The sequence below is a fragment of the Ornithorhynchus anatinus genome, chromosome 17, assembly GCF_004115215.2.
Source record: "Ornithorhynchus anatinus isolate Pmale09 chromosome 17, mOrnAna1.pri.v4, whole genome shotgun sequence".
Taxonomy (NCBI): Eukaryota; Metazoa; Chordata; class Mammalia; order Monotremata; family Ornithorhynchidae; genus Ornithorhynchus; species Ornithorhynchus anatinus.
In genome coordinates, this window is record NC_041744.1 from 30548219 (window position 1) to 30562359 (window position 14141).

General features: G+C 44.5%; 1 protein-coding gene across 2 annotated transcripts in view; it reads left to right on the forward strand.

Annotated features, from left to right (window-relative positions):
- The window catches only part of NSUN3 (NOP2/Sun RNA methyltransferase 3), a 60788-nt gene extending 47095 nt beyond the window's left edge, over positions 1-13693 (forward strand). For both annotated transcript variants that reach the window (XM_029081898.2, XM_029081896.1), the window contains exon 6: positions 13331-13693. In XM_029081898.2, the coding sequence (XP_028937731.1) occupies positions 13331-13592 (262 nt within the window). In that variant the 3' untranslated portion in view covers positions 13593-13693. The remainder of the gene's footprint in view (positions 1-13330) is intronic.
- Positions 13694-14141: the final 448 nt, after the last annotated feature.

Genomic DNA, 14141 nt, shown 5'->3' on the forward strand with positions numbered 1-14141 from the left:
GTGACTGTTTACTGTGATAGTGCACTCTCCCAAGCACTTAGTACAGTGCTCTGCACACAGTAAGTGCTCAATAAATATGACTGAATGAATTTTTACACCTTAAACTGCTAAGGCAGAAGCAGACCAGAACCAGAAACTCCAGGGAAGAAAGGCTGGCCTGTTTTAGTTTCAGCACTTTGCCAAAATATACATTCCATAACAGAGATGTAGAAATTGAATGATAACTGCTTCCCAGTTAACAATAAGACCAAAGTGATTACCCACATCTTTTATCAAAAAGGAGCCCAGCTCAGAGGTATCAGGCAGTGACCTTGAAAAACTGATGTATTCAAAGATACCCAAACATGGCATTCATTAAAAGTAGTCAGGAGGGAAGGCTATTTCACATTAAAACAAATTAAACTATAAGATGCACTATCACTTGGTGTAGAAAAAGCCCTTTACAAAAGGAGCACATTATATTTATAAATAGATCCTTAAACAGCTTTGGCATATTTCATATTACAAACTCTATGTCTCTGGTCCATTCTTTCAGCACAAGATTAAATAGTCTGCATTCTTACAGAATGGTCAGAGTTAATCTGACTACTAAAATTACTATTGTCAACATTTAAAAACCAGACCTAACCAGGGGATACTGCAAAAGGAACAATATAGTACTTCAACAGTGCCATCTTTTGGCCAAAAGTAAAAATAGATTTCCCTTTTCATTAATTCCCATCATTTGTGTAGATAGTCAGGGTATCAGGGGATTTAAAAACATATTTTTAAAAAAATAAACAGAAATTCTTTATACTGTGCCACCCAGCAGGTTAAATCTCAGTATCAACCCAGTCCATAATGAATTTTAGCAAGAAAGTTTGAAATGCTGAATATCTCTATGTCATTAGTTACACCTACATTTTGATACATTTTAGTTGTTCTGTGTATTGACCCCTATTCAATGAGGAACCAGAGGAGAGGAGACCCAAGACAGACAGGAAAGAAGTAAGGTAGGTAGCTGGGTAGGCAGATCGCTCTACTATCCTCTCCTCTCCGGAGAGACAGGAAAGAAGGAGTGTAGGCAGGTAGATTCTTCTCCTCTCCCCTCCTCTCCAGACAAACAGGGCAGAGGAAGGTAGATAGGTAGATTCCTCTCCTCTCCAGACAAACAAGGCCGAAGGAAGGTAGATAGATTCCGCATCTTGCCTCTCCTCCCCATTCAAACAACAAAAAAGGAAGGTAGGTAAATCTCTCTCCCCTCCTCTCTTCTCCAGACAAACAGGGCAGAAGAAAGGTAGATAGGTAGCTTCCTCTCCTCTCCAGACAAAAAAAAAACAAGGTAGCTAGGTAAGTAGATTCCTCTCCTCTATTGCCAAGACAGACAAGATAGAAGGAAGGTAAGTAGGCAGACAGACAGGTAGGTAGGTAGGTAAATCTCTCTACTCTCCTCTCCAGACAGAGAGGAAAAAAAGGCAGGAAGGTCGGTAGATTGATAACTCCCCTCCTCTCCTCTCCAGACAAACAGGGCAGAAGGAAGGTAGATAGGTAGATTCCTTTCCTCTCCTCTCCAGACAGACAGAAAAAGGAGGGTAGGTAGTAGGTAGATTCCTCCCCTCCCTCCTCTTCCAAGACAGACATTAAAGAAGCAAAGTAGGTAGGTAGGTAGATAGGCAAATCTCTCTCCCCTCCTCTCCTCTCCAGACAGACAGGGCATATGGAAGGAAGATAGGTAGATTCCTCTCCTCTCCAGGCAAACAGAAAAAAGGAAGGCAAGGTAGGGTAGCTAGGTAGGCTAGAGCTCTCTCCTTTCCTCTCCTGATAGACAGGAAAGAAAGGAGGGTAGGTAGGCAGATTCTTTTCTTTCCTCCCCTCCCCTCTCCTCTCCCTCTCAAACTGGGCAGAGGAAAGGAAGATAGGTAGATTCCTCTCCTCTCCTGCCAAGACAGACAAGACAGAAGGAAAGCAGGTAGAGTTTAGGCAGGCAGGTAGGTAGGTAAATCTCTCTCCTCTTCTCTCCTCTCCACTCCTCTCCAGACAGACAGGAAAAAAGTAGGTGGATAGGTAGATTATGCTGTCCCTTCCCCTCTCCTCTCCTCTCCTCTCCTCTCCTCTCCTCTCCTCTCCTCTCCTCTCCTCTCCTCTCCTCTCCTCTCCTCTCCTCTCCTCTCCTCTCCTCTCCTCTCCTCTCCTCTCCTCTTCCTCTCCTCTCCTCTCCTCTTCTCAACAAACTGGACAGAGGAAGAGAGGCAGAAAAAAGGAGGGTAGGTAGGTAGACTTCTCTCCTCTCTTTCCAAGACAGACATGAAAGAAGGAAGGTAGGTAGGCAGGTAGGTAGATAGGCAAATCTCTCTTCCCTCCTTTCCAAACAGGAAAGAAGGAAGCTAGATAGGTAAATTTCATCTCCTCTCCCCTCCGACCAGACAAACAGAAAGAAGGAAGGTAGTTAGGTCAGGAAAAGAAGGAAGGTAGTTAGGGTAGGTAGGAAGATTCCTCTCCTCTCCTGGCAAGACAGACAGGAAAGAAGGCCAGGCAGGTAGGTAGATTTTCTCTCCTCCCTTCTAAGACAGACATGAAAGAAGGAAGGTAGGTAGGCCAGGTAGGTAGGGGCAAATTTCTCTCCCCTCCTCTCCTCTCCTCTCCAAACAAACAGGAAAGAAGGAAGCTAGGTGAATAGATTCCTCCTCTCCTCTCCTGTCCAGACAGAAAGGAGGGTAGCTAGGTAGGTAGGTAGATTCCTCTCCTATCCTAGCAAGATAGACAGGAAAGAAGGTAGGCAGGTAGGTAGGCAGGCAGGCAAGCAGGTATAATCTCTCTCCTCTCCCGTCCAGACAAAAAGAAAGAAGGAAGGTAGGTAGGTAGGTAGATTCCTCTCCTCTCCTCTCCTGCCAAGACAGGAAAGAAGGAAGGCAGGTAGGTAGGCAGGCAGGTAGGTAGATCTCTCTCCTCTCCTCTCCTGTCCAGACAAACAGAAAAAAGGAAGGAAGGTAGGTAGATTCTTATCTCTCTCCTCTCCAGAGAAACGGCAGAAGGAAGCGAGATAGGTAGATTCCTCTCCTCTCCTGACAAAAAGAAAAAAGGAAGGTAGGTAGGTAGATTCCTCTCCTCTCCTCTCCTTCCAAGACAGACAGGAAAGAAGGAAGGTAGGTAGGTAGGTAAATTTCTCTCCCCTCTTCTCTCCTCTCCTCTCCAGACAGACAGGAAAAAGGCAGGAAGGTAGGTAGATTTTTATCTCCCCTCCTCTCCTCTCCAGACAAACATGGCAGAAGGAAGGTAGGTAGATTCCTCTCCTCTCCTCTCCAGACAAACAGAAAAAAGGAAGGTAGGTAGGTAGATTCTCTCCCTCCTCTCTCCTCTCCAGACAAACAGAAAAAAGGAAGGTAGGTAGGGTAGGCAGGTAGATAGATTCCTCTCCTCTCCCTCTCCTTCCAAGAATAGACAAGAAAGAAGGTAGGTAGGCAGGTAGGTAGGTAGGCAAATATCTCTCCTCTCCTCTCCTCTCCAGACAAACAGAAAGAAGGAGGTAGTTAGGTAGGGAGATCCTCTCTTCTCCTCTCCTGGACAAGACAGACAGGAAAGAAGGTAGGCAGTTAGGTAGGGCAGGAAAGGCAGGTAGGTAGATCTCTCTCCTCTCCTCTCCTCTCCTCTCCTCTCCTCTCCAGACAGACAGGAAAAAAGGCAGATAGGTAGGTGGTTCCTTATCTCCTCTCCTCTCTAGATGAACATGGCAGAAGGAAGCGAGATGTATATTTCTCTCCTCCTCTCTCCGGACAAGCAAGAAAAAAGGGAAGGTAGGTAGGTAGAGTTCCTCTCCTCTCTTCCAAGACAGCAGGAAAGAAGGAAGGTAGGTGGTAGGTAATTCTCTCCCCTCTTCCTGCCTTTTTTCATGTCTGTCTGGAGAGGAGAGGAGAGAAGAGGGGAGAGAAATTTACCTACCTACCTACCTTCCTTCTTTCCTGTCTGTCTTGGAAGGAGAGGAGAGGAATCTACCTACCTACCTTCCTTTTTTCTGCTTGTCCGGAGAGAAGAGGAGAGAAATATACCTATCTCGCTTCCTTCTGCCATGTTTATCTAGAGAGGAGAGGAGATAAGAATCCACCTACCTATCTGCCTTTTTTCCTGTCTGTCTGGAGAGGAGAGGAGAGGAGTGGAGAGGAGAGGAGAGAGATCTACCTACCTGCCTGCCTGCCTACCTAACTGCCTACCTTCTTTCCTGTCTGTCTTGTCAGGAGAGGAGAAGAGAGGAATCTCCCTACCTAACTACCTTCCTTCTTTCTGTTTGTCTGGAGAGGAGAGGAGAGGAGAGATATTTGCCTACCTACCTACCTGCCTACCTACCTTCTTTCTTGTCTATCTTGGAAGGAGAGGAGAGGAGAGGAATCTATCTACCTGCCTACCTACCTACCCTCCTTTTTTCTGTTTGTCTGGACAGGAGAGGAGAGGAGAGGAATCTACCCACCTACCTTCTTTTTTTCTGTTTGTCTGGAGAGAAGAGGAATCTACCTACCTTCCTTCTGCCCTGTTTGTCTGGAGAGGAGAGGAGGGGAGATAAGAAGCTACCTACCTTCCTGCCTTATTTCCTGTCTGTCTGGAGAGGAGAGGAGGGGAGAGAGATTTACTTACCTACCTGCCTTCCTTCTTTCAAGTGTGTCTTGGAAGGAGAGGAGAGGAGAGGAATCTACCTACCTACCTTCCTTTTTTCTGTTTGTCTGGAGAGGAGAAGTGAGGAATCTACCTATCTTGCTTCCTTTTGCCCTGTTTGTCTGGAGAGAAGAAGAGAGGAGATAAGAATCTACCTACCTTCCTGCCTTTTTTCCTGTCTGTCTGGAGAGGAGAGGAGAGGAGAGAGATCTACCTACCTGCCTGCCTACCTACCTTCCTTCTTTCCTGTCTTGCCAGGAGAGGAGAGGAGAGGAATCTACCTACCTACCTACCTTCCTTCTTTCTGTTTGTCTGGACGGGAGAGGAGAGAGATATACCTGCCTGCCTGCCTGCCTACCTACCTGCCTACCTTCTTTCCTGTCTGTCTTGCCAGGAGAGGAGAGGAATCTACCTACCTACCTAGTTACCTTCTTTCTGTCTGGACAGGAGAGGAATCTACCTATCTAGCTTCCTTCTTTCCTGTTTGTTTGGAGAGGAGAGGAGAGGAGGGGAGAGAAATTTGCCTACCTACCTGCCTACCTACCTTCTTTCATGTCTGTCTTAGAAGGAGAGGAGAGAAATCTACCTACCTGCCTGCCTTCTTTCCTGTCTGTCTTGCCAGGAGAGGAGAGGAATCTTCCTACCTACCTAACTACCTTCCTTCTTTCTGACCTAACTACCTTCCTTCTTTCTGTTTGTCTGGTCAGGAGGGGAGAGGAGATGAATTTACCTATCTAGCTTCCTTCTTTCCTGTTTGGAAAGGAGGGAAGAGAGATTTGCCTATCTACCTACCTGCCTACCTACCTTCCTTCTTTCATGTCTGTCTTGGAAAGAGAGGAGAGAAGTCTACCTACCTACCCTCCTTTTTTCTGCCTCTCTTCCTTCTGTCCAGTTTGTGAGGAGAGGAGAGGAGAGGAGAGGAGAGGAGAGGAGAGGAGAGGAGAGGAGAGGAGAGGAGAGGAGAGGAGAGGAGAGGAGAGGAGAGGAGAGGAGAGGAGAGGAGAGGAGAGGAGAGGAGAGGAGAGGAGAGGAGAGGAGAGGGGAAGGGGACAGCATAATCTACCTATCCACCTACTTTTTTCCTGTCTGTCTGGAGAGGAGTGGAGAGGAGAGAAGAGGAGAGAGATTTACCTACCTACCTGCCTGCCTAACTCTACCTGCTTTCCTTCTGTCTTGTCTGTCTTGGCAGGAGAGGAGAGGAATCTACCTATCTTCCTTTCCTCTGCCCAGTTTGAGAGGAGAGGAGAGGGGAGGGGAGGAAAGAAAAGAATCTGCCTACCTACCTCCTTTCTTTCCTGTCTATCAGGAGAGGAAAGGAGAGAGCTCTACCTACCTAGCTACCTACCTGCCTTCCTTTTTTCTGTTTGCCTGGAGAGGAGAGGAATCTACCTATCCACCTTCCTTCTGCCCTCTTTGTCTGGAGAGGAGAGGAGGGGAGAGAGATTTGCCTATCTACCTACCTACCTACTTTGCTTCTTTAATGTCTGTCTTGGAAGAGGAGGGGAGGGGAGGAATCTACCTACCTACCTACCCTCCTTTTTTCTGTCTGTCTGGAGAGGAGAGGAAAGGAATCTACCTATCTACCTTCCTTCTGCCCTGTTTGTCTGGAGAGGAGAGGAGGGGAGTTATCAATCTACCGACCTTCCTGCCTTTTTTTCCTCTCTGTCTGGAGAGGAGAGTAGAGAGATTTACCTACCTACCTACCTGTCTGTCTGCCTACTTACCTTCCTTCTATCTTGTCTGTCTTGGCAATAGAGGAGAGGAATCTACTTACCTAGCTACCTTGTTTTTTTTTTGTCTGGAGAGGAGAGGAAGCTACCTATCTACCTTTCTTCTGCCCTGTTTGTCTGGAGAAGAGAGGAGGGGAGAGAGATTTACCTACCTTCCTTTTTTGTTGTTTGAATGGGGAGGAGAGGCAAGGTGCGGAATCTATCTACCTTCCTTCGGCCTTGTTTGTCTGGAGAGGAGAGGAATCTACCTATCTACCTTCCTCTGCCCTGTTTGTCTGGAGAGGAGGGGAGAGGAGAAGAATCTACCTGCCTACACTCCTTCTTTCCTGTCTCTCCGGAGAGGAGAGGATAGTAGAGCGATCTGCCTACCCAGCTACCTACCTTACTTCTTTCCTGTCTGTCTTGGGTCTCCTCTCCTCTGGTTCCTCATTGAATAGGGGTCAATACACAGAACAACTAAAATGTATCAAAATGTAGGTGTAACTAATGACATAGAGATATTCAGCATTTCAAACTTTCTTGCTAAAATTCATTATGGACTGGGTTGATACTGAGATTTAACCTGCTGGGTGGCACAGTATAAAGAATTTCTGTTTATTTTTTAAAAATATGTTTTAAATCCCCTGATACCCTGACTATCTACACAAATGATGGGAATTAATGAAAAGGGAAATCTATTTTTACTTTTGGCCAAAAGATGGCACTGTTGAAGTACTATATTGTTCCTTTTGCAGTATCCCCTGGTTAGGTCTGGTTTTTAAATGTTGACAATAGTAATTTTAGGAGTCAGATTAACTCTGACCATTCTGTAAGAATGCAGACTATTTAATCTTGTGCTGAAAGAATGGACCAGAGACATAGAGTTTGTAATATGAAATATGCCAAAGCTGTTTAAGGATCTATTTATAAATATAATGTGCTCCTTTTGTAAAGGGCTTTTTCTACACCAAGTGATAGTGCATCTTATAGTTTAATTTGTTTTAATGTGAAATAGCCTTCCCTCCTGACTACTTTTAATGAATGCCATGTTTGGGTATCTTTGAATACATCAGTTTTTCAAGGTCACTGCCTGATACCTCTGAGCTGGGCTCCTTTTTGATAAAAGATGTGGGTAATCACTTTGGTCTTATTGTTAACTGGGAAGCAGTTATCATTCAATTTCTACATCTCTGTTATGGAATGTATATTTTGGCAAGTGCTGAAACTAAAACAGGCCAGCCTTTCTTCCCTGGAGTTTCTGGTTCTGGTCTGCTTCTGCCTTAGCAGTTTAAGGTGTAAAAATTCATTCAGTCATATTTATTGAGCACTTACTGTGTGCAGAGCACTGTACTAAGTGCTTGGGAGAGTGCACTATCACAGTAAACAGTCACATTCCCTGGCCACAACAAGCTTACTGAATAGAGACAACTTGCCAACATTTCTCTCGGTCTTTAAGAAGAAGCCTCTAGGTCTCTTTCCAGCAAGGAGGAGTCAGGTGAAGAACAGACAGAATTAAGACAAACCCAGCTCCAGGGAAATTGTTTTTCCTATTAACTACTTCAAAGTGATCTTTGGGGTTTTTTTGCTTTGTTTTTCCCCCTAGACTGTAAACTCATTGTGGTCAGGGATTATGTTTACCAACTCTTTTGTACTGTACTCTCCCAAGTGCTTAGTACAGAACTCTGCACAAAATAAGCGCTCAATATAATCATTGGTTGGTTGAAGTCTGACTATGCACTCGGGAACTGTTAACAACTCAGACAACAACCTGACTCTGTCCCCCAGTTTGTGATACTGATTGAGATTGTGTAGTCACACCCAGTGTATGCCACTGACCTGTTCAGTGCTGTTGTAACTTTCGTTTAGATGTCTGGATTAAAACAGGAATTCTATAGGCAGAAGAGGCCTCCTCCACTGAACTTCATTCTCAATCTTCCAGCTTCCAGTGCTCTCCTGGGTACTGAAAAGGAATCAGTAAATAGTACTTATTTCAGGCTGAATACAACAATATGAGGAATTTGTCATTTAATATACATTTGCTATGTGATTTCATTATTTAGTGTTCTTTGTTAACTAGGCAGCTTTATGCTACAAAATTCACTTTTGGCCAATTTCATAATCTAAAAAGTGAAAAATGATATGCCACAGAAATTGTGAAATTTGTAGATCTCCCACAAAAAGGGTATTCTACAACATAGTCCAAGTTCAAAGAACTATCAATCTTTGTGTGATTCTTCTACTTGGGGGAAAGAATCTTTTTCAGATTCTATTTTATGTTTCACTATTAATCAAAATCAGTCTTTTTTTTTTCCCTACAGCAATTTTGCTCCAAAGACTGATGGATTGAATCAGTTCTTTACTCCCAAGCAGGGTTAAGCCTGGTCAGCACTTAAATGAAAGCTTTCTCGGGGGAACCTCCAGGGCTTCTGGGGAAATGGTGAAGGGGATTTCATTATATAGCAAGGCTCCTTCCAGCACTGTATTTAGAGGCTCATACTGGGTTAGGAGTAAGGTGCTTCTATATGGCACTTATCCCTGCCACACAGAATATGCTTTTGTGGAAGAAATAAACATGTTCACTGCAGTTTCTCAGAGCCTGTAAAGTGGCTGCTGGGTGAAAAAAGTGGCTTCTTAGAGGAATGGATGACAAATGAAACACATCTAGTGAACAGTACCATGCTGTAAGGACCCATGGCACTATGCTATCCTGTAAAATAATTAGCTTGGATCTACCCTAGCACTTAGAGTAGTCCTTGACACATAGTATGTGCTTAACAAATATAGTGGCAATAATAATAATAATGATAATAAAAATAGGAGGGATTCCATGATGCATCTGGTACTTCTGGGTTCTCAGAGTTGTATTTTAGCAGGGAGATTGACAAACTAATGTTGCAACGGTATAAGTCGCACGTAGTCTATTGACTCAAGGGAAGAGGTGTCTTCCCAAAAGGTTATCTCCCGAAGTCCAAGAAACACTACCCTGGGCTGCAGGTAGCTGAAGTTAGACCTCTCTGTCTAGCGTAATTCATCCTTTTTTCATCAACAATAGTATTTGTTCAGTACTGTCCTGTTCATGTATTTGGGACAGGATTCCTTCCCTCAAGATTACCAGCTAGCGAGAAAGATAGACACTAAAATAAATTACAGTGAGGAAGAAGGTGGCAAAGGGAGATATGTGCTGATATGTAACTGAGAGATAGTTGTCAGTCCATTTCTATATCCCTTTTCCTGAAAGTACATTGTGGCAATTGCTGGAACAAAAATGAGCGAGCCTTTCTACCCTGAAGATACTGGTTCTGTCCTGTCCCAGCCTCAGCAGTGTGAGTTTCAATGACTTGCCAGCCTTGCTACCGGTCTTGGAGAGATGCCGAAATAAGTGGGCAAGAAGATAATACTCAGGATGGCACTGAAGTGTGAGAATCTAGAAAAAGATAGTCCCTTTAATGCTGCCTGGTGCAAATCATCCACCTAAAAAATACCCCGAAGTACATGACAGGTGAGAACACAAGACTTAGCCCTTAAGTGATGTTTCTCTCTGTTAAGGGAGCCAGCCTTCTGACCACCTTTATCTCCTCCCTCTTCCCCTGCAATACTCTCCCTACTGAACCAAAGCAGCATGGAAGACCTGCTTCTCAAATCAACAGTCTTTTTGCCTTGCTGAGAAAATTCAGGTCTTTAGATGGATGCCCCTCCAACAGAGGTGACCCTGCTAAAGAGATTAGACAATTTTTCATCCTTTAAAAAGGACCTGTTTTCCAACATGGTTTCTCCCAATATCCCTAAATCATTCCTGGCTTAGCTTCCGCTGTCCCGTGGCCAATCTGTCCTTGCTTCCAGTCTGGACTGTTGTTTGACCGGACACTAATTCATAGAGTAGAATCCTTCTCCCAGGACCAACAGCCTCTCAGAGGGCTTCAGTGCTCTCCCCATATCTGAGCTCCTCTCCCTCACTGTTTTCTCCCAGCCTCATGACCTAGTGGAAGGAACATGGACCTGGGTTCTAATCCCGGCTCTGCCACCTTCGTGCAGTGTGAATCATAGGCAAGTCCGTTAATTCTCTGTGTATCAGTTTCCTCATCTGTAAAAGGGGGATTAAATCCTACACCCTCTTACTTAGACTCTGAGCCCCATTTGGGACAGGGACTGTGTCCAAACTGATTTAATTATCTTGTATCTACTCCCAGTGCTTTGTACAGAGTTTGGCACATAGTAAGCACTTAACAAGTACCACAATTATTTGGAATAGAACTATGATTCAATAACCAGAATCGTAAACCGTAACTGTAGGATATAAGTGTACATACTTATGTTTGTAAGTGCTTAGTACAGTGCTCTGCACACAGTAAGAGCTCAATACCATTGATTGAGAAGATATATAAGTAAGGGTTATTAAACTGATGAGGTCTTTTGTGCTCTGCAAACTTATTAATAAAGCACCAGTTCTCATCTCTAAAATATGCCATGCAATTAAATGAACATTCCATTTCAACATCCAGCCAAATAAAATTGCTTTACTTTCTATGCTGGTACTAGGCCCAGATGCCAGGAAAACTTTGATTTTCTTATTGAACTATTTCCCTCAGTATTGATAAATAGCACCCAAAAATAGTTTGTAGTGCTGCCAACATGGAGGCACCTGATTGGGCCATTTGCCTCCATTGTACTCCCCCATATGCTCTGCACATAGTAGGACAATCAATAAATACTACTGAATGGTGGAACCCCCTCACCCCCACCCCACCACAACACTCCAAGGGAGTCACTATCTGGAGCAGAGTGTGTCCCTATGAAGCAGTAACTTTTATATTCTGCGGTAACACTAATGTTGGTCAAGGTGAATTAGCTCAATGCCTTATTATGTCTATTAAGTACTTACAACATGCCAAACACTGGACTATGGACAGGTCTCTCCTTGGTTTCTTCCAAGCTGTATCTTGACCCTTTCAAAAATCACAGCATCCCTACCACTGGGATTTAAAAAATAAAATAGACAAACAAAAACAGAGACTTGTAGCACAACTTCCCCAAACTCAGAGTATCTGACTGGCCCAAATGATGTAGTCCCCATTGCCTCAAGTTATTAGCTAGGAATAAATGCCACCAGCTGAGCTATAACAGACAAATTCTGGATTGAAAACATCCACCTTCGTGACATAAGCTACCCCCCTCCATCAGCCTCCCGCTGGGAAGAACCGTTGCTTGCGTGATACAGACTTCATAAGTGAACTGACGGCGTCTGAGTGCTGGAATTAGGGGATGCTCCACTTTCCCATTATCAGTGACCCAGGCTACTTACATCTGTTGAACTCTAGAAAATGCAGAGACCGAGATGAGCCTCTTAGCTGCCTTGTCCTGAAGTGTTTTAAAGATCAAATGCACCACAAACACTATGGTCAACAACATACCCACACTCACCCACCCAATCCCACACCTAAGTAAATCCACTTACTTCATTTGGAGGAGGCACCCAGTGTTCCACGTTTCTTCTGAACCATCTTTGTGATCCAAATCCCCCTAAAAGGGGGAGTGCAAGAGAAATGTGAGAGCAGGGAGAAGCCAAAAATATAGAATGCCCTTGCTCCCATGCCTCACCTCCACCTTAACGCCTGCAGCTCTTCTACTGTTCTCGGGTGGAGCAGTACTCCATTCTTCCCCCACTCATACAGAGTGCATGATGGGAACGTGGGTGACTGTTTCTGGTAAGAAACAAGGTTTGGTGCTGGGGAGGGAAGGAGTGGGAGTAGATACCATATACTCCTAGTGCCATTTAGAACTTCCATCCAGAAGTCAGGAAACTACTGACAGGAGTTGGGAGGGGGAGATAAATGAAGGGATAAGGAGTGAAGTCCTCATGGGTGTTGAAACCAAGGAACAGGGTTCCAGCTTGCCAAAGTCATCCTCGTGGTCTGCAGACTCATGGAAAAACCACGCTGCCTGAAGTGCTAAATCGTCGGTCTATTGTCTCCAGAAAGTTCTTCACACCTGCAGAGATTGAAAATAGCCTGCAAGAGTTCCATGTTTACCTGAAATGTTTCTGAGCATTCCATCCTCCTTTCATCCGATCTCCTCTTGAACCACATCAGCACTTCTTTCCACTCTAAATGTCTCTAGCGTTGTCTAAGAGCCAATACAGTGAGTTTCTGCACCCATGGATTCCAATCAAAGAATATACAATAAGATGAATTGATGACATTTAATCTTTACTTCCTAGTTTTTTTTTCCTAGCACTGAACTAATATTTAGACTCCAGGAGAGGGAATGGGAATGGGCTAATTTGCACAGCCCAGTTATTGTTGCGTTTTGAGAACAAACAAGTATATGACAAGTAGAGGTGGCAATGTGTATTGGTGCAAACCCACTGTAGTAAGCTGCTGAAAGGAGCAGTGGTCCTGACATAATAAAATACTTAATAATAATAATAATAATCATGGTATTTGTTAAGCGCTTACTATGTGCCAAGCAGCACTGTTCTAAGCGATGGGGTAGATACAAGGTCATTAGGTTGTCCCACGTGGAACGCACAATCTCAATCCCCATTTTACAAATGAGGTAATGGGCACAGAGAAGTCAAGTGACTTGCGCAAAGTCACACAGCTGACAAGCGGCAGAGGAGGAATTAGAACCCACTACCTCTACTCCGAAGCCCGCACTCTTTCCACTAAGTCACGCTGCTTCTCATATGGTATTTGTGTTTTAAAACGCAGAAGAGTGAGGACCATATGGGCCAGGGACTGATTATCTTGTATCTAGTACAGTTCTTGGCACATGGTTAGCACTTAAATAGCATCATCAGGAATCATTTCAGGACAGCTTGGGGGCACCTGTGACTGGTATGGAGGTGGGAAGTGCTAGATTCCTACAGAAACTAGTTTGGCTACAAACTTAGCCGAGTTTCCAGCCATGTCTGTCTGCCCCCCACCCCTGGCCCAATTCAGTCTACTGTTGCTCTGAGGTGACATACTTGTCTCTTTGTGTGTGTGTGTGTTGTGTGTCCGCAGGTCTGGGGTGAAGGCACTGCGCCCTGGAGGACACCTGGTATATTCTACCTGCACCCTGTCTGAGGCCGAAAACAGCCACGTCATCAACCACCTTTTAGACTCTTGCAACAATGTCCTCCCCAAGGACCTCGGAGGACTGGCCAGTGCAGTCTCACAGGACTTCACGTTTGCCTCTGGCATCCAGGGGTGTGGTTTGCTGGTCCTCCCAGACCACGGGAAGGCTTGGGGCCCGATGTACCTAGCCAAATTACAGAAAACCTGATCTAACACAGGGCCGGGTCAGGCCACACCGACCTGTGACCCATTTATGCTTTTTATGTTCTTTACTCAGCAACCTGAAAAATAAATATGCGGGAAGATTAATCTGGTTGTCTCTGTCTTTTTGTATGAGACGAAGGCTCAGATTTTCTCAATAAATGCTTCAAGAACAGTGCCTCAAGATGGTTTGCCATAATCTTTCACATATATCCCCCTGCTTTCTTTCTATCCTGGATTTCAGGCTTAAAATCATCAGCCCTGTATTTGAACCAGCATGGTCTGTGTGCAGTTAAAACCTCTTAACAGTTTTGCTAATTAAGCAATGATGTGTTGAACCTTTCTCAGCACTTAGCCTTCCTATTTTTTAGTTTCACTGGTTTTCTGAAAGACTGATTTGTATTCAGGGAAGAGCTTCTTAAGCAGCACTATTCCAAGCTCCAGAAAAATAGGTTTCTTATTTGCCAAGTTGTTTACTGGTAAGGACTAGCTTCTGTTTACTGCAAAGGTCAGCGACTCTATTGACAACGGACTTCTTTTTTTCCTCTTTTTTTTT